Source organism: Anguilla anguilla, chromosome 18 (assembly GCF_013347855.1).
Source record: "Anguilla anguilla isolate fAngAng1 chromosome 18, fAngAng1.pri, whole genome shotgun sequence".
NCBI classification, from domain to species: Eukaryota; Metazoa; Chordata; class Actinopteri; order Anguilliformes; family Anguillidae; genus Anguilla; species Anguilla anguilla.
The window spans coordinates 4,635,182-4,659,846 of record NC_049218.1 but is presented as its reverse complement, the minus strand read 5'-3'; the positions used below and the strand labels follow the sequence as shown (position 1 = coordinate 4,659,846).

Here is a 24,665-nt window from a genome sequence, read left to right as displayed (position 1 = left end):
CCTAAACCCAGCGGGGGTGCAGCTCTAAACCCAGCGGGGGTGCAGCTCTAAACCCAGCGTGGGTGCAGCCCTAAACCCAGCGTGGGTGCAGCTCTAAAGCCAGCGTGGGTGCAGCCCTAAACCCAGCGTGGGTGCAGCCCCTAAACCCAGCGGGGGTGCAGCTCTAAACCCAGCGGGGGTGCAGCTCTAAACCCAGCGTGGGTGCAGCTCTAAACCCAGCGTGGGTGCAGCCCTCCCGCAGGGCACAGAGGGGTGTTTAAATGGGATCAGCGAAGGCAGCGACTCGCCCAATCGTGGCTCCTCCGGGCTGAAGCAGGACAGGAACACCCCAGGAGGGGGACCAGGACTGGCCTCAGGCCGCCTGTCATGACCCCAGTTTTTGGGAGATGGCTGCTCGTTCTGAAAAAGGGGGACGCTTTTCCTGTTTGGCTCGGACACTCCGTCTCGTCCTCTCGCAGACGCGACCGGAAACGTCTCCAGAGTGTCTTCACTCTTTTCTTTCTTTCTTTTTCTCCTCCGGGCAGCGAAACCCAGACAGCGCGGACTGGAGAGGGGGAAGCGTGCCGCACGGCCACCCCTCCGCATTTTAGGGAAGGACACTCCAGGAAGTCACGCGTGCCTTTCTGAGGCATTTCAAACAAAAATCCTGCTGCTTCAACATTCGCTTTTTTCTTTGTTGCCCGGAATGTTCCAGAAGTTCTGACTCATTATACAGGGGGGGCTGGAACCAGTCACCTTGAGTTTGTGGAAAATAAATCAGGGGGTAGTGGGCATGCAAGTCACTTTCACCGATGGGGGGGGCGGGGGGGGTGGTTGACCGTCTGCTCAGATTTTATCTCCGCGTCCCGAGTGTTGAAGATAACCAACGTCCCTCTCAAGATAACAGGTACAAGCGCCGAGGGAAACCGACGTGACTTGAGGAGCCACAGGCTGGCAGAGGACACCGTTATCGACAAGCTGCCGTCCTCTTCCGCCACGATTTCGCAGTTGAGCCGCCGCTGAGGCGACGCCCACGACAGGACCAGAGAAAGACGGGTTCCGCTCGGCGCCAGACGCACAGGAGGAACTCCGAAGGCCGCCGGGTCTCGGCTGGGGCCGCGGCGTTCAAAACGGGACCGACTAGACCGGAGGCGTCGAGCCGAGACGGAGCACATGACCTTCGCCGGCCTCGGTTAAAGCTGCCGCACACCCGTGGGCGTGAGGTCAGAGCGGGGTGGGGGAGGGGGGCGCTCTGAAAGGACCGCGACATCGTTAGCGGCTGAAGCCGTCGTCTTGCCGGGCGGGAGTCAAAGGATTCGCTGTGCGGGAGTCAAAAGGTTCGCCGCGCGGGAATCAAAGATTTGCTGCCTGGGAGTCAAAGGGTTCACTGCCTGGGAGTCAAAGGGTTCGCCGCGTGGGAGTGGCGCTTTTCTCCGAGGCGCACAGCAGCCGCCGGAGTCCGGGGGGAATTAAAGGGCTGACTGACAGGCGGTGAGAGAGCCAGACGCCGCGCGGCCCTGCAGACCCGGGTCTTCCCGCCAGCAGCACAGAGCAGGTCTGTCTGCGAAAGCCTGGCTCTGCTTTCTGAGCTCAGCAGGCATAAACCGCCATTTCAAACCACAGAGAAATCAATACCGAATCAAGTCTTCAGAAGGCTAACGGGCTGGGCTAACGGGCTAGGCTGAGTCGGCGGGTCGCTCGACGCCCACTAACGAGACGCTCCCAATAAGCGACTAATCAGCGAAAATGAAGAAAGTTTCTTGGGCACACTTTGTCCGTTCTGGTGGGGGTAGCGGGAGAGTAATCACACAGCGCAGTACTCATCGCAGCACGGGAAGTCCGCGATTAAGTTTTAATTTGCCCCAGTTTTCCCTTTCAATAAAGCGCAACAATAACAAACAAGAAAATGCCTTCCGACCGTCCACGGCTGAGAGTGCCTGCTTAAGATGCAGACAACACATTTTGACGACGAGCCAAGGAGCCCATTTTCGTGGGGAGAAGCTGTCCTGGACAAACCTCGGCGTGCGCACACAAAAGGTTACTCTGTCACGTCTTGGAGCACAGACATATAAATAAAAACATTTTTAGCCGTGTCTGAGGATACAGACCTGAAGCAGTATCAGCAGGATTACAGCAGTAATTGTCATGCCAGGGATAGGAGCAGGGGACAGTGTGGAGGGGAGGGGGGGGGGAAACTCATTTCCTCAGTTGGCCACTCTTACTCTGTTCAATCCTGGGTCTGGACTCAACAACCCCTTTCCTCTGTACAGTGTGTTCTCTGTCTAAGCAGGGAAGGAGGGCAGTGTGAGGGTTGAGATTTGGGCAGGGCTTGGGCCAGAAGGGTGGGCCATAGGCCCAGAGGGCAGTGTGGGCGGGGCATGAGCCAGAAAGGGAAAATGAGGTCACAGCACAGGGAAGGAGGGCAAGGTGAGGGCTGGGCAGAGGGGTTCTGGGCGTGGCGCACCCCTGGGGGACAGAGTGTGGGCGGGGCACAGACCGGGTGGGCGGGACTTCAGACTGGGAGGGCGGGACTCACCTCAGCCTGGTTGGCGCTGGCGTTGGGGATGGGCAGAGGGATTTGGGTGTGGTGCAGCCCTGGGGGGGGCAGGGAGTGGGCGGGAGGGTGGGACTCAGACCGGGACTCACCTCAGCCTGGTTGGCGCTGGCGTTGGGGATGCGGGGCGCGTGGTGGCTGAGGGCGGACAGGCAGGCCAGGATCAGGTGGATGGCGCCGATCTCGAGCGCCATGCGGCGCAGCAGCACGCCATCGTCCGTGGTGAGGGGCGTGGTGCTGAACAGCGTCCGCAGCACGTGGAAGGGCAGCGTGGGCAACACGTTCGCCGACGGCGACTGCAGGATGTGGCCTGGGGGGCGGAGCCGGGGGAACAGGACACCAATCACACGCCAGCAAGGCAGCGCCCGACGCAGCAGCACGCCTCCCAACTCTCCCTCTCTTTTATTGTTTTTATTTTTATTTTATTTTATTGTGTTTACTTTGTTGTGAATTGAGAGATGCATATGGGAACAATGAATCTCACTGCCGTGTACACCATGTGTATGCGATCAATAAAAACCTGAACTTGAACTTGCAACCCCCCCAGCCAATCACAAGGGGTCGTACAATCCGTCAGAGTGGACAAACCCGGGGGGCCTGACCGGCCGCACTGCTGGCCCAGGGCCACAGGTCTTAAATTAAGGCCTCAGATCCAGTAATAAAAAAACACCTTTTGCAGCGTCCCCAGGAGACGAGATTTTAAACAAACATCAATAACGGCAGAGAGCGGCCCTACCCTAACCCTAACCCTCACCCGCACCCTCACCCTCACCCTAACCCTAACCCTAACGCTAACCCTCACCCTCACCCTCACCCTAACCCTCACCCCAACCCCAACCCCAACCCCAACCCCAACCCTAACCCTCACCCTAACCCTAACCCTCACCCTCACCCTCACCCTCACCCTAACCCTAACCCCGGGAAGCCAGCGGTGGATCTGACGCGTTTGAAGGGCGGGACCGGTCGATATCAAAACGAGCTAACGTGACTAGCCTACCGAAATTAGCCGCAGGTTCGAGAGCCCGGCCTGGTTCTGCAGGACTAAGGGGCCGGGGGGGGGGGGGGGGGGGGGGCAATGGCTCGCGCTGGGAGGTCCAAAACACGCCTCGGTTTTTTAATGGGGAGATTAAAACATCCACTCCATCTCGCGCCCCTGCCACTCCATCTCGCGCCCCTGCCGTGGGCGTCGATGTAAATCAGCCATATTCTGACACCCACGGCTCAGTATTCGGGGATTCTGAGGAGGAGGAGGAGGAGGGGGATCGATCTGCGTGTTCCAGTCTTCGCAGGAATCAATAACAGCCTTTTTAACTTTTGTAGAAAACTAGCAGCTCTCTCTCTCTCTCTCTCTCTATTTTGCGGGCACTAATTTCGTTTGAGTACACAAAGTCTGCAGACAAACGTTTAACCTTCCCCTCGTGTGTTTTCCTTTGGCTGGCACTTTGAACTGCATCGTCTGCGTGAGCCGTGCTGTATGAATAAGGGGCGATCGACTGACTGATTGGCCGATTAGAAACAAGGAGGAAAGAACGGAGAACAAGTAGAAGAGTTATAAAACTGTTCATAAAAATGAGTTTATTGCTGGCCCTTTCACGGAAAGGCATCCGTTGCGGACGAGTGAAGAAGTTTAAGGGGACGGTTCAGGGTACGTGGGGCAGCCTGTACGTACTGCCTGGGAACATGGGCACAGACCCCAGGGGGACATACACGTCCCCACAACTTCGGGAAAACATCAAACGGTCCCACCCAATATAGCGGGCGGCAGTGTAGTATAATGGGTAAGGAGCTGGTCTTGTACCCTAAAGGTCACAGGTTCGATTCCCCGGTAGGACACTGCCGTTGTACCCTTGAGCAAGGCACTCAACCTGCATTGCTTCAGAATATACCCAGCTGTGTAAATGAATGCAATGTAAATGCTATGTAAAAGTTGTGTAAGTAGCTAAATGCCAATAACGTAATGTAATTTTAATATTTTCATGTTGTATTGCATGGCACAGTTAGTGTCCCCCCTCAAATAAAATCCTAAATAAAATCTCCTGTTTGTTGTCCCCTCCCCGAAGCTGAAACGAGATCTCCACGCCCTCGCCCTTCGAGGGGGGCGGAGTCAGTCGGTGGGTGGGGGGCGGAGTCACTTACTGCCCTCGCCGTCGTCGGTGACGCCGAGCACCAGGCGCAGCAGGCACTGGGCGTGCTTCCGCTCCTTGAGCAGCACCTCGGCGTAGCCGGGCAGCCTGAGGAAGAGGCCGAAGGCGGCCAGCGAGTGGGCGGGGATGGGCGACATGGTCTGCACCGCCGACTTGATGGGCGGCGGCTCGGCGGCGATGGTCTCCGGCGCCTCGTACACCAGCTCGCCCGACTGCTCGATGGTCACCCACTCGAACTGGTCGCTGTCCTTGGGCTTCTCCTGGGTACTGGAGGGCACCACGGGGGCGCTGACCTGCGGGGGGGGGGGGGGCACAGTGGGGCAATGTTCAGTCACGCCGAGGACCACGAGCGCTGAAGCAGAAAGTTCCGGGTTCACCGAGCAGCGGACAGGAGCGTAACGTACGAGCCGGAGAAACACTGGAGCGTCAGAAAGCAACACATTTATCACTAACAAGTCACAGAGGCAGGAAACAACAATTCATCGCCGCGTCGGCTGTTTTTTACGCTGCAGCCGTCTGAACCCCTGAAAGGGACGGCGTGCGGGGGGGGGGGGGGGGGGGGGGAAACGGGGGTTTGAAATGAGGCTGAATAAAAGCAGCGGCTGAACCGCGCGCGGAACACTCCGTACCGCCTGCGGCGGGGTACGCCAGCGGCGAGGGCTGAATAATTTAAGTCCGACGGGACGGTTTGAAAAACGCGGCTAATTTGGGTTTGGGTTTTGGGGGAGGCGGGGGCCCTCAGCATGCTCACCTTGTCCCCACGCGCCTCCAATTACGGTCGAAAGAATCAATTCACTTTCATTTATAAGGCACCATGCAGCGCCTGAGGAGGGGGGGGCGGGGGCGGCGGGCGGGGGGAGGGGCAGGAATGGAGCTCTTTTTCCAGGGGAGATGAAGACCCCCATGCTTCCAGGACTATAGTCCAACTGGCCAGGACCACAACCTTCTTCTCAGAAGGGTGGGGGGGTGGGGGGGGGTGGGTCTTGCCTGCTGGATGATGTTGGGGTACAGCATGGGCGGGGGGGGGGGGGGGGGGGGGAGGAGGGGCGGGGCTTGCCTGCTGGATGATGTCGGGGTACAGCATGGGCGGGGGGGAGGTGCGGGGCTTACCTGCTGGATGATGTCGGGGTACAGCATGGGCGGGGGGGGGGCGGGGCTTACCTGCTGGATGATGTCGGGGTACAGCATGGGCAGCCTCTCGGCGATCAGCGCCAGGCCCCCCATCCCAGCGAACACCTGCAGGGGCGACTGGATGGGGCCGGTCTCCAGCAGCGACTCGTCGATGGCGGCCTCCAGGCCGTCCTCGCCCGCCGCCATGGGCTCGTCCTCCGGGCAGGCGTTCAGCATGTCCGCGTGCTCTGCAGGGGGGGGGGAACGCAGGATCACACGGTGATCAAAAGGTCTTTAAACCAGACCGGGTTAAAACCCAGCACACGGCTGCACCTAACGCACGTGACCCGGCCGACCAATGGCGTGACTTCATAACTCGGCCGACCAATGGTGTGACTTCATAACTCGACCGACCAATGGAGTCAGTCAGTCAGTCAGTCAGTCAGTCAGTCAGTCACTCAGTCACTCAGTCACTCAGTCACTCAGTCACTCAGTCAGTCAGTCACTCAGTCAGTCACTCAGTCAGTCACTCAGTCACTCAGTCACTCAGTCACAGACATTCGTGTTTGTTGCGGTCCAACCAGAAACCTTTATATGCTTTCACTGCGTCACATGGGCTCGCCCTCGGGGCAGGGGTTCAGCACGCCCGCGTGCTCTGCGGGGGGGAGAAGCGGCTTTAAGAGAAACCTCCAGCTTTCGCTGCGTCGTGTAGGCGGTCTCGGATCCATTAAACCGCCTCAGAACCGCCGGGAAACAGCTCCCCGTGCGGTTTGGGACGGTAATTACGAAAAGGAACACTTTCCAAACGGGCGGAACAAAGCAATTACTTCTCTTCTCAAAACAGGGCCAACGGCTGACCAGCGCGCCCCGTATGGAGCACGTCTGCCGCGACCACAGGGAGATTAAGCACAGTTAGAGAGTCGAGCGGCCATTTCCTGAGTTTCTCTCTAAAGCAGGGACGTCAGGCTCCAGTTCAGGAGGGCCACAGTGTCTGATTAACTCAGTCACCGATTGGCTGAACGCACACCTCTGCACACCTTGATTCTGAGGCCTGTCCTGGATTCTGATTCCCAATTTATTATTATTATTATTATTATTATTTTAGGATCGCTCTTATCACCGGTATCCTTATAATTTGTTCCTGTACACTTTCATGTTACATTTGTACCTCCATCTTACATCACTTACATTGCACTCGTATCGTCATCTTGAATCTCGTTGTCATGCCTCCCAGTTTGACTTCACGTGACTTTTTGACCTAGCCTATGCTTACTGTGTGAACTGGGATGTGCTCGTGGCTGTGACTAACCGACAAAATGAGTATTGTCCCTTATCAGACCTGAGTTCTGTAGTTGTTTCAGTGACCTTCGGTATGCACTTTATCCAGAGCGACGTACGATAAGCGCATCGTACGCCTGCCAAACAAATGTAATGTAATGTAATGAACTCAAAGACGGGGTAGAGCTGAACTAGGACAGCGGCGGATGCAGAGAGCGATGGGCTCCCACAAGGCCGTGCGCCAGCGGCGGCTACGACGGGAGGGAAATGACCCAACAGAGACGCACGCCACCGCTCGGCGCACAAGCGAGGACACGGGCGGACCCAGAGCGCCGAGGCGCGTCGAGGAGACGGCGCGGCGTAAAATTCGGGGGGGCGCTGCCGCGACGCGAACCCGAGCAGGACGCAAAGGCGCGCCCCCCCTGTACACGAGCGATCTACCAGCCGAAGATAACGGAGCCCGGGAGCAAGGGGGGGGGGACGCCTCGTCCTCGTCTGCACGCGTCTCCGCTCCGAGGCGAACGGCGGAGTGAAAACAGCCGCCGCTTGTTTTGCCGTTTCTCCTCTCCGGCGCGGCGGACGCGTTTCGCGGTGATGCGGAGACGCGGTCGATCGACGGGTCGTCTAGAAAAAGCTCCGCGTCATCATCTCTCTCTTCAGGAACGACTTGAGAGGAGAAAATAAGCAGCGATTCATCCCTCCCCCCCCCCCCCCGCCCCGCCCCCACCCCCACCCCCACCCCTCTGAAGGGACTTTTTTTGTGACGAGTTTAAAAAGTTGCCAAAAGGGGGTTCTGACTAATCGGGCCCGTTGCCATCCAGATTTCCAAACTGAATTAGATGGAAGCAGAGAGAGAGAAAAACAGAGAGAGAGAAACAGAGAGAGAGGGGAGTGAAAGAGAGACAGAGAGAGAGAGAGAGAGAGAGGGGAGTGAAAGAGAGACAGAGAGAGAGAGAGAGAGAGGGGAGTGAAAGAGAGACAGAGAGAGATGAACAGACCAGAGGAGAATACCTAAACCACAGCAGCGCTCAGCTACAGTGCATTAATTACTATGGAGCTGAGGCGTGTCTCAGGGAGGCTATGGGAGACCTGTGTCCTTCAGCACGCCGTGGCCTGACCCTGCCAGGAAAGTCATTACAGCACAGGACAGGACAAACGACACAGTACACAAAGCGTTTCTTCTTTTTCTGTGTACAGCTTTACTACAGCCACACAACTGGAACACCGTCCGCTTCCACAGGAAACTCCTCCTGTGCATGAATTAAGTGCACTGCTCTCTGCTCTCATTGAGTTCAATCTGCGGTGAAAAAAATGGGCTTTCGAACTTTAAAACGGTTGGTTGGGGGGGGGGGGGGGGGGGGGAGGCACGCGTCATCCTGCTTTGAAAGGTCCGGCCCATTTGCGGGAGTTGATAAAAAGGCTTTTAGTGGACGTTAGCTTCTCTTTATGGATCCGTGGTTCTGTGGGGGCCTAGCGTAGGGAGCGATGGTGAGATGGAGGGGGGGATGGAGGGATGGAGGGGGGGATAAATGGACGATGCAGGGTTTCCCCCGGTCACTTCCGCACTGCTGGGTTTACAGCTCTCCCCGGAGCGGTCTGCATTAGTCCAGCTCCCCCCCCCCGCCCCCACCCCCACCCCCGCCCCCGCCCCCCCATCATCGGTCTCAGCGGGAGCCCGGAGACCTCGCCGGTTACCCGGGAGACGGCGGGAGGCGAGGGGCTGCTGGGTAAAGCGAGGAGGCCCTTCCGTTCGGCGCGGGCGCGTCCTTCGTCTGACTCCGCCCGCCGTTTCGGACGGGACGGCGACGGTAATGAAAACCGCGAGGTCTGACGTCGACGCGTCGCGTTCCTCGGGCGCCAGTGTCACCCCCACGAGGGCGGCGAGCACGGAAACATCAAAGGCGGCCCGCGAACGATGCCGTCGCGTACAGGAAAGGCCGTTTTTTTTTTGGGGGGGAGGTTGACAGGACAATCGCATGCTCTCTACCTGACTAACAACTGCACATACAGGTACTCTGGGCTCACAAGATAAAGATACCGGGGGACGGATCAACATCCAAAGCTTTTTTTTAAAAATAAATACGTAGCTTTGGGACAGGCACACTGCTGGTCACCCACGATGTTAATCAAAGGAGACAGAAAGGAAGGAGACAGAAAGGAGACAGGAAGGAGACAGGAAGGAGACAGGAAGGAGACAGGAAGGAGACAGAAAGGAGACAGGAAGGAGACAGAAAGGAGACAGGAAGGAGACAGAAAGGAGACAGGAAGGAGACAGGAAGGAGACAGAAAGGAGACAGAAAGGAGACAGGAAGGAGACAGGAAGGAGACAGGAAGGAGACAGGAAGGAGACAGGAAGGAGACAGCTCCACAGCAGGGAGGACGGGGCGCTCTCCCCTGTTTAAAAGGTGTCGTTCACACCGACGTGCACAAACAGCAGCGCTGAACAAAAAGCCCTCCTCGCACGGTCGTGCCGAGACTGACGCCGCCCAGGACGCAACACGCCATCGACTGTTCGGAAAGAACGAAACCAACTCGCTTCTCGATCTCTGATCAGGAACCCAAAAAACCCCAGTTCCAGAACAAGAGGGGTTTAAAATGAAAAGCATGACCTGTAGCATGGCTCCTGAAGAATACAGACACCATGTATGCTATTTCTTCATGTGTGTTTATCTGGATCGAGTATACCAGAAAGGACACAGTATCCTCCAAGCAGCCAAAGACTGAAACCAGGTGTTATCAGTGCTAAAGCAGGTGTTATCAGTGCTAAAGCAGGTGTTATCAGTGCTAAAGCAGGTGTTATAAGTGCTAAAACAGGTGTTATCAGTGCTAAAGCAGGTGTTATCAGTGCTAAAGCAGGTGTTATCAGTGCTGAAACAGGTGTTATCAGTGCTAAAGCAGGTGTTATCAGTGCTGAAACAGGTGTTATAAGTGCTAAAGCAGGTGTTACAGGTGCTAAACCAGGTGTTACAGGTGCTAAAGCAGGTGTTATCAGTGCTAAAGCAGGTGTTATCAGTGCTAAAGCAGGTGTTATCAGTGCTAAAGCAGGTGTTATCAGTGCTAAAGCAGGTGTTATAAGTGCTAAAGCAGGTGTTATCAGTGCTAAAGAAGGTGTTATAAGTGTAAGTAAAGTGTTATCAGAGCAATGCGGGGACTGCTGATGTAAATCAAAGCCAGTCAGCGTAAATCGGGTCCCACCCAGGTAAATTTGGTTCTCTTAACGAGGCACGCACACGGCTGACTTCTACACGCCCGTCAGCAGGGTCCAGGGGGCGGGGCGGGGCAAGGGGCGGCACTCAATCCGTCAAAAAAAAAAGCAGAACAGCCCGAGGAAAATTTCCGTGTTTTTTCGGGCAAAATCAAACTCAATGCCTTTGAGAGGAGGCGTGCGAAGGCATTTGAAGTTTAGAAAGAATGCATAAAGACGCAGAGAGAGACAGGGAAACGCCAGGGGGGGGGGATCAGACGTCGGCTGCAGAGGAGAGGCTCAGAGCTTCCTCTGTGAGTTCCTCTCTCCGCTTCACTCACATTCAAAGGCAAAAAAGAGCATAGCCCAGCTTTACTTTGAAAGAGATGCACTTTGAGGTTTGATGGAATCACCTGATATCAATCACCTGTGGTCTCTACAGCACCAAGGGCATGTGAACACTACTGAGAGAGTGAGGGGGGGGACAGGGGGTGGGGTTTGGGAATGGGGCGGCACCTCTGATACGTCCTGTGCAAAGCAGGTCACATGGTCACCTCGCCTAAACGGACAAAAAGCTCCTCAAAGGCTCACACTAGAAGAGCAGTGCTTGATGGGAGGAACTAGACGCCACGGGAAGGTACCGCACACCGAACCGCACGCGCAGGGCGAAAGGCCAACAGCACCGCCGTTTACAGAAGACCAGAGAACCGCGCGCGCGACTCCAGCCTGGAGAAGGTCAGGGAAACGACGCGGAGGCTGAAAAGGTCACCGGGGATTCTCCCCTCCCCAGAGGATGTGTGACATTAAGAAAAAATAAACATCGGGTCAGTTAGCTCCAAAAGTGAACCGTAAGCGTGGCACAAACCCCAACTCTAAGCCTCGACACCAGGGTGCTCATTCGCTCAAAATAACTGCGTAAGCAGGAAAGAACACACAGCGGTGCGAGCAGGCCATTCTGAGCTGGGAGTTTACCTGCAGGACAAGCTGGCCAATCCGTGGCTCTCTGTCCCTTTCGCACGAGGCGGCAAGCTGTGCCACGCTGTGCCACACGTAAAGATCTCCTTCCTACAGTCTCAGCTCCAGCACAAGTCAGCTACACTTTCCAGGCTGTTTCCTCATCTCTGGTGTCTGTGTATATGTGTCTATGTATATAAATATATATATACTCAATTCAATTTTATTTGTATAGTGCTTTTTACAGAGAACTGTGACAAAGACACTTTACAGAGTAGCAAGACAAACAGGTACGTAAGCAGGTACGTAAGATTTAAAAAAAAAATGTATATATATAACATCACTCATATTGATGGATGTTATTTTCTTCCTGCAGAGAGACACTCCCAGGAGGCGTGGCCTGAAAGTCCGGAGCCCGCCCACTGCTGTCCCGCTGTTGCTACGTGCAGCGGTGATCCCTAGCAACGAGGATTCGGGTTTGAAGCATTAGAGCCATCGCTGTGTCTGGACCTGGCCAGGCGCACCGTGAGCCTCCCCTGACACCCATCCACCCACTCCAGCCCCGACAGCTCCTCCCGCTAATGGACCCGCTGCCGTCCCCGTGACAACCGCGCACAAATCTTTAAGCCCTAAATAATGACGCCGCGACATCAGTAAATTAGCCGAAGCAAGGAGGGCCAGCCAAACACCATTCCCCAGAAGAAGAGGGAGATATTTTCCACATCAGACGAGGGGACAAGTCAAACGCGCGGAGAAACACAAAATGACAGCCCGGTGCTTTTTCAAACGGGCGCGTCTGACAAAAGCTTCCGTCTGAGAGGTGTAATAATATCTCACGCATCTGTGTGTGTGTGTGTGTGTGTGTGTGAACCTGCAACAGCGCGACAGGCAAATAGACGGCTGTCGGGAAAAGGCCATTCGCTCCCCGAGAACAAGCTGTCAGCACTGAGAGGCATCAGACGCCAAGTTTGTCTGAGTGAACTGGGTAGATGTTGGGATTGCATGGTGTGTGCGTGTGTGTGCGTACGTGTGTGTGCCCGTGTGTGCCCATGTGTGTGCCCGTGTGTATGCATGTGTGTGTGTGTGTATGTGTGTGTGTGTGTATAGGTGTATGTGTGTGTATGTGTATGTGTGTGTGTGTGTATGTGTATGTGTGTGTGTGTATGTGTATGTGTGTGTGTGTGTGTGTGTGTAGGTGTATGTGTGTGTGTGTGTGTGTATGTGTATGTGTGTGTAGGTGTGTGTATGTGTGTGTGTGCACGTGTGTGTGTGTAGGTGTGTGTATGTGCGCGCGTGTGCGTGTGTGTGTGCGCGCGCGTGTGTGTGTGTGTAGGTGTGTGTATGTGCGCGCGTGTGTGCCCGTGTGTGCCCATGTGTGTGCCCGTGTGTGTACATGTGCATCTGTGTGCGTGTGCATGAGTTTACATGTGTGTGTGTGCATGTGTGTATGTACACGTGTATATGTATGCGTGTACGTGTGTGTAGGTGTGTGCGTGTGTGTGTGTATGTGTATGTGTGTGTGTAGGTGTGTGTGTGTGTGCGTGTGTGTGTTTGTGTGTGTATGTGTGTGTGTGTGTGTGTGTGTGTGTGTAGGTTACAGAAGGAGCAGGTACCTTTCTCCGTGCGCAGGCGCTTGAAGGAGTCTGTTTTGGAGAGGCCGGGGTCGGAGATGACCTTGGAGCCCAGTTTGACCGTCAGGTCGATGGAGCGGTAGCCCTGGGGCAGCTTGCGGTCGTACAGGAGGGTAAGGAGCTGGGCCAGGGTCATCTCCGCGGGGAGGGGCTGACCTGGGGGTACGAGGGGGCGGGTCAGCGCACACAGGACCAAACCCCTCCCGTCTGACAGCGCATTTTACACAGCAACGTGAGCCAAGCGCTGTGCATTTACTGAGGTGTGTGTCCTCAGCCACACTCAGTGTCAACCGCTTATATTACAACACCTAAAGACAACTGTGAAGCACTGTAGACATGAGGGTTCCTGGAGTGCATTCTGGGAGGGGGGGGGGGGGTTAATCTATATTCAAGACAAATACAGTATGTGAATTTATTTACCAATTGTCCGTGAACATTGTGTACCACAGACTAAGGGGCAGAGGTGTAGCTAAGAGTGAACTGACTGGAACAGGAGGCTTCAATTAGGGAGAGGGCTGATGAACAAGCTCCCATTGGCTGCGGCGATGGGGGGAGGGGCAGGGAGAGCACTGACCTGGCAGGAGCTTGTGGTAGAGGTGGAAGACGGGCACGCTGATGGTTTTGGAGGAGGAGTCCACCCCCGACGAGGCCGTGAGCTTGTCGCTCATCACCCGGCCCCGCCTAGAAGGGGGGCGGGGCGGGGTGGAGACCGCCCTCTTCGACTGGGACTTCAGGCCTGAGGGAGAAAGCAGGGATGCTAATAAGCTCCATGTCACTCTAACCCTGTCACATACAAAAAAACCTGCAGCGTACGGGTTTGAGGCTCACAAAGCCAGCGGGACAAAGCAAGAATTCAGTTTCCGCTCGTAAACAAAAAGGACGCTGGTGCAGCCTGCCAGAAAGCTACAGCTGAGCGGTTTCATTCCTGTAGCTGGCCAGCTACCCTTCTCATTAAAACAAACAACAGCACCAGCAGCTATCTTTCCAGTGACATAGCATGGGTCTGGAACAGCGTTTGAGTGTCTGTGAAGCACTGCTGAAAGATTCATGGAAACCATCCCATCATTTTATCATGACTTCCAGGCATATTTCGCGAATAAGACACTGAGCTGAAGGCTCTTCTGTGTGAAGGCTGGGGAAAATAACAGCAGTGGAACCTCAGAACAACAGCCCGGCTGATTGGGGCTTATCAGAAAGCCCTTTCTGATGAGGGCCAATCAGAACGAACTAGCCCATGGGAGCCAATCAGGAGACAACCCCAGAGATCAAGGCCCTGAAACAAAGGCTCCGCTCCAGTTACTGCACAAAAGGTACCTCATGTTCAAATGGTAACGTACAGCACACGTTAGATATGATGTATGAGTTAAATGCCTCCTTTGCTGTACAATAACACCATGCCATCATAATTATTACGACTCACAAGGCTGGTGAGATTAATGTCCTTTTAGGAGATTCCAGGCCGTTTCAACAAAACTGAAAAGAAACTTTGTATGAACTTGGTGGCGAGACGGTAGGTGGCTCATATCTACTTCAATCCAGCGCGCTTCATGCACAAATTATAACTTCCTCAACAAAAAAAAACAAACTCCAGACATAAGCCAACTCCAAGGCAATTAGCATTCCCCCTGACATTTAAGATGCATTTGAGAAGCCGTGAACAGCAACAGCAACGGAAAGCAAGGCTCCTTTAATGATGGCACAAAGTCGACCGAGTAAGACCACGGCGTCTCTGATGTCTGAGGTCCTCGAAGACCATCCGCCACGGAGGTCGGGCGTGTCCTGATTGGCTGAGCCTGAGAGTGCGGGGGGGGGGGGTACCTGAGGCCACCACCACGGAGGTCAGGCGTGTCCTGATTGGCTGAGCCTGAGAGTGCGGGGGGGGGGGGGGGGTACCTGAGGCCACCACCACGGAGGTCAGGCGTGTCCTGATTGGCTGAGCCTGAGAGTGCGGGGGGGGGGGTACCTGAGGCCACCACCACGCTGTAGTTGTCCTGAAAGCCGCTGTCGGCCTTCATCTTCTCCTTCTCCTCGTGGTTCTTCTTCTCCTTGTCCTCCTTCTGCTCGTTGATCAGCTTGGCTGTGATGCTCGGGGTGTCTGCAGGAAAACCGGGGGGGGCAGGTTAGATATGGGAGGGGGGGTCAAGTTGAGAGAAGGGGGTGGGATGGGTGGAGCGGGGAAAGGGTGAGATAGGGGTTGGGGTCAGTCAGGGGGAGGGTTAGGGTTAGGTTGATGGTTCGGGAGAGGGGGTCAAACGGAGGGAGTGGTGAAGATTTGGGAGTTTCCTACAGCACAGTGACAGGTGTCGTAAATGTCTTCCTTCCCTGCGATGTCCAGTCAAAAGGGAGGTACTGTACATTTAACACAAAAGCAGCCAGTGCGCTCAATGACAGTGCTCTACGCTGTTCCTGCTCGGGCTGCATTGACCCTGTATAACTAAACAGCTACTCATTCTAATGTATGCAGTGCAGTCCGCTGGGCGTGTGACCCCCTCCATGTTATCAGCTCAGGTTGGGAGTCTGAAGCTGATAACGGTTCTGCATTAGCAATTCCAACCGCTCCTCGAGGAGACTGGGAAGAACCACGTTTACAGACGCGCTGCCCTCCACTGAATTAATACTCTCCCCTGACCCACGCTCCACACCCCCCCACCGCACCCACCTACTCCCCTGGGGGTGCGGGTGCAAATACGGGCTCCTCAAGGTTCCCGGGAGGAGAGCCATCCATCACAGGTGCGCAACGAGGTTGGCCTGGTCCAAACAACCCTCCATCCGCACCGCCAACCGCACACCGCCGCCACCTCGCCCCTTCACGTACGGGCAACGCTCTAATACGACCTCTGGCTGAGGTCTCTCCCGCCCCCCCCCCCCCCCCCCCCCCGCGGACCCAGCAGAAGGGCGCTGAAGTTCAGCGGCGGTGTTGGGCTTCTGCACACGCCCATTTGGGCCGGTGCGGCTCTCACAGGCCCCGTGAGCCACAGCCTTAATGGGCCTTAATGGACTTAAATAACGGAAACCTGCCCCCCCCCCCCCAGCGGGAAAAGGGGCCGGTGCTCGTTTACGGTGAGATAAACACAGCCCCAGACGGTTTTTAAAAACCGGGGCACTTTTCCTCTAAACCCCAGCCGGGGACGGGCTAGGACGACCTGAGCCAAGCAGGGCCAAGCAGAGCTGAGTGGGAGACAGTTCCTTTGCAGCAGAGCCTTAAGGGCACTGATTGGATGGACATAAGTGCACTCACGGGGTTAAACGAAAGGGATGAGCGTGTGGGTGTGCGCATGTGTGTGTGAGAGAGAGTGTGTGTGTGTGTGTGTGTATGTGTGTGTTTTTGTGTGCGTGTGTGCGTGTGTGTGTCTGTATGTGTGTGTATGGAGCTGTCAGGCAACATTAGCATCAAAAATGTCACCCACTTAAAGTGAAAAGGCCTGAGGAAGAGGATGGACCACTGAACATGTGGAGCAGTTTTATCATGTCGATCATGAGAGCGTGTGTGTGTGTGTGTGTATGTGTGAGTGTGTGTGTGTGAGAGAGTGTGTGTGTATGTGTGAGAGTGTGTGTGTGTATGTGTGAGAGAGAGTGTGTGTGTGTGTGTGTGTGTGTGTGTGTGTGTGTGTGTGAGAGTGTGTGTGTGTGTGTGTGTGTGTGTGTTTGTGTTTGAGAGAGCCTGACTGAAATCATTCAGACAGCCTGCTGGTACCTTCAGCAGTACATAGTGCAGCACAGGGACTATATAAAAGACCTCTGCATGCTAAAGAAGCCGTACCTGACACCCGGTCCAGGACTTCGGCGAGGGTGGTGGAGATGGGGAGGTGCAGGGTGCGGAACTTGTGCCCCGCTCCGTACATGGGGTGCTGGATCACATGACTGGTGGCGTTGATGCGTCCCTTGTACAACTGGGAAAATGGGAGGGGTGGGGGGGGGGAGACAAAAATACAGTGAGAGGAGACCTCAGGGTTGTGACAGACAGAGGCCCCATCCTGCGATACACAGACGGGACCTTATCGATGCGCCATTCAGAATCACTTCTGTTCATCTGGAAATGTCTCCACATGGCGGCAAATAAACACAAGGGACAATCTCCTCTTACCATAGACACTATAAAACTATAACAACGTTATGAAGGCCTATATATAGCCCTCATATTCCAAACACAAACACCAATGGGAGGATCCACCGGGTCAGAACATCAGGACCACTGTTGAGAACTAATGGAGGCACAAGCAGTAGAGCGCCCTTTTCCTGGACAGAGCGACGCAGAGCAGAGCCGAGCCGGGCGGGATGCGGGAGAACGTTCCGGAGGCTCTTCCGCCACCCCCCCGCCCCCCCCCCCCCCCCCCTCCCGCTCCTCTGGGTTTATTGGAGCTGACGCGGCTCCTCGTTGGGCATGAATGTTACATGCGCGCCTCCACTCCCCGCGACGTTTATTGCTTTTCCTACCTGCAGGCGACAGGGCGACGCTCACACCCGCACGCGCGCAGAGGCGACTCGACCGTTAAACCCCCCCCCCCCCCCCGGCCTCTCCGAGCGGTCAATAATTCAGCGCGACCGCAGAAAAACAAACGATATCGGGCCGGGCTGGCGAGTGCGTTTCACGCCGTCTTGCTTGGAAAAACGGTCAATGCGTGCGGCTGCCAGAGAGACAACAAAATAAAGCTTTTTTTATGAACTGAGGGTTTATACTTTAGACCGCGTTTGAGGAGTTACGGTGAGGGAACCTTTATTTCTAGGTGGTCAGGACTGCCTGTTCCCCTGACGTTTCTTGGCGTGACGCAGTCTATGCTGTCACCTGTGAGAATGCAGACCCCAGACATATCAAATCTCAAAGACCCCCTGCGGTTGGGAACGGACTGGGGGGGGGGGGGGGAGGCGTCAGGAAATGAAACTAAATCGGTTGGAAAATCAAAGTTTAAAAACTCATATTTCGGTGGCAGATTCAATTTCTGGTCCAAGATTGTCTCATGAGAAACTGGATTATCTGGTCAAGCACATTGTCGCAGCAGAAAAAATAATAACAATAACAATAACTCCACCACCGGACAGACATATGTCTATATATATCTATCATATATACATATAAATACTCGTAAGTCTGGATATATATATATGTATATCTATATGTAGAGATATACACACATATAAATACATGCGCACACGCACACACACACACATATAAACACATACATCTCACTCCAGTGCATTTCAGAAATAATAGTGGAGTTTATCTTATGACAGTTTGGTCTAATTGAGCCTGAATGTTAGCAGTAGGAGGGTGGCTTCAGTGCCCACAGCAGCTCGTGTCAGCCCCGAGCCCGGCGCTGATTCTGACGGACTAAGTGGCTCTATATCTGATAAACTGCTCAGTGATCTACTCCAACTGCCTCCTTCAATTACGCAGCGAAGAGAAGCCCGGGGAGATAAAAGACATTACGCATATTAAATATACATACACGCGCACATAATATATATTAAACCGTTATGGAACGCGAGCGCGCGGAACATCGCGAAAATCGACGTGGTTAGGCGGCGCCGTCAGGCACAGCGTGTGCGGAAAACCCGCTATAGTCATTAAAAATGCAGGTTTCAGCTCCGTACGGCTGATAAAACAGATCGACCCGCAGACACCGTTATAGAAAACGGCCATTTTACAAAGGGGGCTTTAACTAGCCTATAAAGCGAATCCGTCCACGAGCTGCTGAAGTTATTATTAACCGCGTAATAATAGCCGCATTTTAAATGAAGCACGACAACGGGACGGGCTCGCGTTGCGTTAATTACGTGGAACCGAAGAGAACCAGCACGAGAACACACGCTTTTAAAAAGCGTGCGATAAATCGGACGTGAGACATTAAATTATCACGGATGACTTTTCGGCACACGGAAAGCAGGAAGTGGCACACTGGAGACGATATTTCTATGCGGGACACGTGTTCGTCCGGGGAAGAGTAAATCACTGCACGAAATGGGCTTTCCCTTATTAATGCATAAACATTACCGCTTAGACTTCTTCTATTAATCATTTTATTACCATAAATAATTAAGCTCAACAGAAATTAAGAGGCCACGGATGAGACTGAGTGTTCTACAATTTAGTGATGAAATGAATTACGAAAATGAAAAGAGCTGTTGCCATTGTGATTGTGCAAAAATAAAATAAAAAAGATCAAGATATGCCAACCGCAGTCATAATTTTTCCAATACTAAACGTATTGGCTGGAGGCATAAATAGCTTTATAAGTGAAATAGGGTATTAAACAAAGGCATACAGAGGCAAGGAAAGCATGAGAATACCAAACTAGCACAGACTGCACAGTTCTAAAAGAAGACCCAATGAGACGTGTACCATTTCTTGGTGGTAAAAAAATGTCTTTCTGAGCAGAAGTTCTCTTGGATCTTTGCTACAGCATTGCCCTCTAGTGGATATCAATGGACATTACATATACATATTGAGTCTTACCGTTTCCCCCAAACGGATACGCGTTCAAGCTGATGGTCAGCGACCCAAAAAAAGTTATTGAGAGTATTGCTTCTGAAAGTGCATCATCTGAATGTAAGGGGGGGCAGATTCAGAAGTGCGGCTGCAATGTAGTATAATGGTAAGGAGTTGGTTTTGTAACCTAAAGGTTGCAGGTTTGATTCCCCGGTAGGACACTGCCGCTGTACCCTTGAGACCTGCATTGCTTCAGTACATGTCCAGCAGTATAAATGGATGCAATGTAAATATGTAAACGTAAAAAGTTGTGTAAGTCGCTCTGGATAATAGCGTCTGCTAAATGCCTGTCATGTAATGAAATTGGGGGGGGTGGCGTTGGGACCTACCGGGCAGGGGGACTGCAAGAAGACGGTGACCTTCTCGTCCTCCAGCATGAGCTGCAGGAAGAGGCGGCGGATGAAGCCGGAGATGTTGCCGGAGATGGGCACGTTCCCCCGCTGCGGGGCCGACTGGAAGAGCTCGCACAGCACCTGCGGGGACACGCCACCAGGGGGCGCCTCGGTGAGGACTCAAGTACAAAGCTTTCACAGGTGCAGATGCGATTCACAGCAGAACACTCAATCCTTTTCCCTGGCCTGTTTCTCAGGCAATTTAAAGAACGGGCTGTAACGTACAGTAAGGCTCTGTGAAAGAGCTGTAATTGGCTGTAAGGCTCTGTGAAAGAGCTGTAATTGGCTGTAAGGCTCTGTGAAAGAGCTGTAATTGGCTGTAAGGCACTGTGAAGGCGTTGTAATTGGCTGTAAGGCTCTGTGAAAGAGATGTAATTGGCTGTAAGGCTCTGTGAAAGAGCTGTAATTGGCTGTAAGGCACTGTGAAGGCGTAATTGGCTGTAAGGCTCTGTGAAAGCACTGTGATTGGCTGTAAGGCTATGTGAAGGCGCTGTTATTGGCTGTAAGACACTGTGAAAGCGCTGTTATTGGCTGTAAGGCTCTGTGAAGGTGCTGTAACTGGCTGTAAGGCTCTGTGAAAGCACTGTGATTGGCTGTAAGGCTCTGTGAAAGCATTGTAATTGGCCGTACCTGGGCCATGAGCCGCTGGTTGTTGGGGTGACAGGAGATGCACTGCAGGAAGAAGGCCACGGTGGCGTTCTCGATGGCCGTCCTCTGCTGCGTGGTGAGCCCGCCCCCGCGGGCCGAGGAGGCCAGCGAATAGCGGGAGCCCGAGGGCTGCGGGGGCGGGGCGGAGGCGGCGTGGGCGTGGCCGCCGCCGGCGCTGGCGCTGGAGTGGCAGAGGAGGAAGAGGAGGGCGGTCCACAGCGGGTTCACCTCGGGCCCGCCCAGCCAGTCCTTCATGGCGTGGCTGTTGCCCACGTCGGTGAGGAAGCGCAGCACGGGCGCCACCAGCTCGGCCGTCAGGGGCATGCGGCTGGCCGCCGGCGCGGCGTGGTGGCGCCGGGCGCGGTCGGAGCCGCCGGGCGGCTCGGCGGGCGCGGGCAGCGGCAGGTCGGAGCTGGACAGCAGGCCGCAGCAGAAGCTGGCCAGGCTGCGCACCAGCAGCGACGGCAGGCCCGAGTCCAGCAGCTGCTTGATGGCCTCCGGCGACTGGGAGGCGGCCGCCAGCGTGGCCAGCTGCGACTCGGACAGCGCGATGGGCGCCTGCGCGTGCTTGGAGTCGTCCGTCTGCGCCGCCGCGCTCAGGTCCTGCTGCTTCTTGCCGTCGTCGGTCATGGAGAGGCGGTGCTGGGCCTGGGAGCGCGCCGGGGGCGGGGCTATGATGCCCATCCAGCCCATCAGCAGGGAGAAGTAGCTGGGGTGGATGTGGCACATGGAGCACAGCAGGCTGTCCACCGCCTTCTTCAGCACCATGTTACAGGGCAGGGACATGGACCAGCTGTACAGCAGCCTGCAGGGAGAGCACACAGTCAGGGCCAAGTTACAGGGCAGGGCCAGGTTACAGAGCAGGGACATGGACCAGCTGTACAGCAGCCTGCAGGGAGAGCACACAGTCAGGGCCAAGTTACAGGGCAGGGACATGGACCAGCTGTACAGCAGCCTGCAGAGAGAGAACGCAGTCAGGGCCAAGTTACAGGGCAGGGACATGTTACAGGGCAGGGACATGGACCAGCTGTACAGCAGCCTGCAGGGAGAGAACGCAGTCAGGGCCAAGTTACAGGGCAGGGACATGTTACAGGGCAGGGACATGGACCAGCTGTACAGCAGCCTGCAGGGAGAGAACGCAGTCAGGGCCAAGTTACAGGGCAGGGACATGTTACAGGGCAGGGACATGGACCAGCCGTACAGCAGCCTGCAGGGAGTGAACGCAGTCAGGGCCATGTTACAGGAAAGGGACAAGTTACAGGGCAGGGACATGGACCAGCTGCCTGCAGGGAGAGCACACAGTCAGTAAGGAGGAACCCGGGCTCTATAACTCACTCGAAGAGCTCCCTGTTGAGCAGCACGGGCAGGTCGTAGTCCACGGGCAGCTCGTAGCTGTGCCACAAGATGGCCGCCACGCAGTGCAGGTGGGAGGGCGAGGGCATGAGCAGGCCGTACTCCCTCGGGGAGCCGCTGGAGCTGACGTAGCCCATGTGACCGCTCCTCTTCAGGGCCGCCACGCGCGAGGAGTCCTGGACCCACTGCAGCAGGGCCTGGATCCTGTGGGGGGGGCAAGGGGGTCCAGTCAGGACTGTCGCTAACCACTGCTGTTTCATGAACACAAGTTCTTCTCAAAAGCTTTCCATTCTTACCATCAACCATTTCATAATGTTTTTTCACCTACAAAGACATTTTATTCTATCATTCTATTATCTATATCTATCTATATAAGTACTACATTCCGTATATATACCGTACCTGTCTTTGGTCCCAGGGTCTTGCGTCGTCCCAAGCTGGTAGAGGATATCGATGGTGGAGTCGGAGGACAGGCCGTTTAGCCTTCCAAAGAGTAGAGGGCTGTTTAAATCTAAACAAGGGGAAAACGTCAGTCAGAAAGCTTACTGAATAGAAAGCAACTGAAGTGATAATCTGCAGTCGTGTAATCTCCAGCAGTATAATCTGCAGTGGTATAATCTGCAGTAGTGTAATCTCCAGCAGTATAATCTGCAGTGGTATAATCTGCAGTAGTGTAACCTCCAGTGGTATAATCTGCACTAGTGTAACCTCTAGTGGTATAATGTGCAGTAGTGTAATCTGCAGTGGTATAATATGCAGTGTAATCTCCAGTGGTATAATATGCAGTGTAATCTCTAGTGGTATAATCCGCAGTGGTATAATATGCAGTGTAATCTCCAGTGGTATAATCTGCAGTGGTATAATCTGCACTAGTGTAACCTCTAGTGGTATAATCCGCAGTGGTATAATCTCCAGTGGTATAATCTGCAGTGGTATAATCTGAGATGGTATAATCTCCAGTGGTATAATACTGCAGTGGTATAATCTCCAGTGGTATAATACTGCAGTGGTATAATCTCCAGTGGTATAATACTGCAGTGGTATAATCTCCAGTGGTATAATCCGCAGTGGTATAATCTCCAGTGGTGTAATCTCCAGTGGTATAATACTGCAGTGGTGTAATCTCCAGTGGTATAATACTGCAGTGGTGTAATCCCCAGTGGTATAATCTGCGGTGGTATAATCTGAGATGATGGCGGGCGCGTACTGGCGGGGTCGGTGCCGGAGGCGGCGCAGTTCCGCAGCAGGATGTCGATGAGCTTGAGGCCGATGCGGGTGGACTGCAGGCCGATCTTGACCAGCACGGCCTCGATGTTGGGCGAGTGCATGCCGCAGTAGGGCGACATGAGCAGGGCGGCGCAGGTCTGCAGCAGGTTGGCGGTGGGCGCCGCCGCGCTCGCCATCATGGCCTCCAGGTCGCTCACGTGCGTCAGGCAGTGGTGCAGCAGCCGCAGCCAGCCGATGCTGTGGGGGGGGGGGGGGGGGGGGGGGGGGGGGGGGGGCAAAGGGGGGGGTGTCAGTCATGAGCAGGGCAGCTGAATGAGAGCAGGGTGCAGGCTGGATATTTTAGTGGCTTTCAGGCTTTCCACACCTTTGTTCTGGGGGGGAGATAAGATTCCCCCCCCCCCCCTCCCAATCACTGGAGAGTGTCAGAGATCTCCAGACGCTGCAAAACTGAAAGCATCTAACACTAGGAACGGTGATATTTTTAGACCAGAACATTACGCTTCCTGGTGTTTGATGGTTTCTTTTTCGCAAGGATCTGGAGGTCCCAGACACACTCCAGCAACACTGCCAAATTCAGACACCGCGTGTGAATGGCACACTGAAATAAGATTTGTCTGTAGCTACGGCATTCACAGTCACCCAGTCCAGCTGTGGTCCTAACAGTCATAATTCAGTCACCCAGTCCAGCTGTGGTCCAAACGGTCGTAATTCAGTCACCCAGTCCAGCTGTGGTCCAAACAGTCATAATTCACAGTCACCCAGTCCAGCTGTGGTCCAAACGGTCATAATTCAGTCACCCAGTCCAGCTGTGGTCCAAACGCTCATAATTCAATCACCCAGTCCAGCTGTGGTCCTAACGCTCATCATTCACAGTCCGGCCCACACACCACAGACCCGTGGGGGGGTGGGGGGGGGCTGGGGGAGAGGAGCTGACCTGGTTTTGGAGACCTGGTCCTCGGAGGGCAGGAAGGGGTTGTTGACGGTGGCGGAGGAGGTGTTCCCGAAGGCGGTGAGGCCGAGGAGCTTGATCTGGGACAGGCCCAGGGTGCTGGCGTCGCGGGGCCGGTGGAGCCGCAGGCACACGGCCGACGCCACCTCCGCCTTCACCAGCTGGATCTTGATGTAGGTGAGGCCGCTGGTGAGGACCGGCGTGGAGAGGGGCAGCATGTTCACCCCGTCTGCGCTGATCTCCACGGAAACCGAGGAGGGGCAGGCTAGGGGGAGGGGGGAAGACAGCTCACATTTAAACCGATTTACACTGTATTTACATGCATTTACATGTCCATTTAAACCGATTTACACAGAACGTGCATTTACGCACATTTAAACATCCAGTTAAACTGATTTACACCGAATGTGCATTTACACGTCCATTTAAACCAATTCACACTCAAACAGTACGTTCCATCATGAGCACATACAAACAGAGCCAGTGGCATGGTAGAGTATGGAGGGACCAGAGCAGAAGAAATCCGGTTTGAATCCGAAGGGAAGCCCAAACGGATTTAATCCAGGGAGGGCCAAATTCGGTTTCTGAATTTTGTCAACTTCTGCTCCTAATTATTTAATCAGCCCCAAGTATTCACACAATCTGACATGTCAGTTATATTTCTGTATGAGCACATGATGACAGGTGAAAACGTTTCCTGTGAACCTAAACACGCTATTTACACCAACCGTTTGGTGATAAAACAAATGAGCTCCTTTAGCTAGGGTGGAAAAAACCT

The 24,665-nt window shown here is 54.6% G+C and overlaps 1 protein-coding gene across 1 annotated transcript in view; it reads right to left on the bottom strand.

The window, feature by feature from the left end:
* birc6 (baculoviral IAP repeat containing 6) overlaps nt 1-24,665 on the bottom strand; it is a 129,509-nt gene that overhangs the window by 55,942 nt on the left and 48,902 nt on the right. The window contains exons 45-57 of the mRNA XM_035400913.1: nt 23,873-24,152; nt 22,919-23,175; nt 22,114-22,222; nt 21,694-21,915; nt 20,341-21,163; nt 19,648-19,791; nt 16,595-16,724; nt 14,798-14,929; nt 13,409-13,570; nt 12,817-12,990; nt 5,839-6,035; nt 4,670-4,970; nt 2,626-2,843 (exon numbers count right to left, since the gene is read on the bottom strand). Coding sequence (XP_035256804.1) covers nt 2,626-2,843; nt 4,670-4,970; nt 5,839-6,035; nt 12,817-12,990; nt 13,409-13,570; nt 14,798-14,929; nt 16,595-16,724; nt 19,648-19,791; nt 20,341-21,163; nt 21,694-21,915; nt 22,114-22,222; nt 22,919-23,175; nt 23,873-24,152 — 3,149 coding nt within the window. The remainder of the gene's footprint in view (nt 1-2,625; nt 2,844-4,669; nt 4,971-5,838; nt 6,036-12,816; nt 12,991-13,408; nt 13,571-14,797; nt 14,930-16,594; nt 16,725-19,647; nt 19,792-20,340; nt 21,164-21,693; nt 21,916-22,113; nt 22,223-22,918; nt 23,176-23,872; nt 24,153-24,665) is intronic.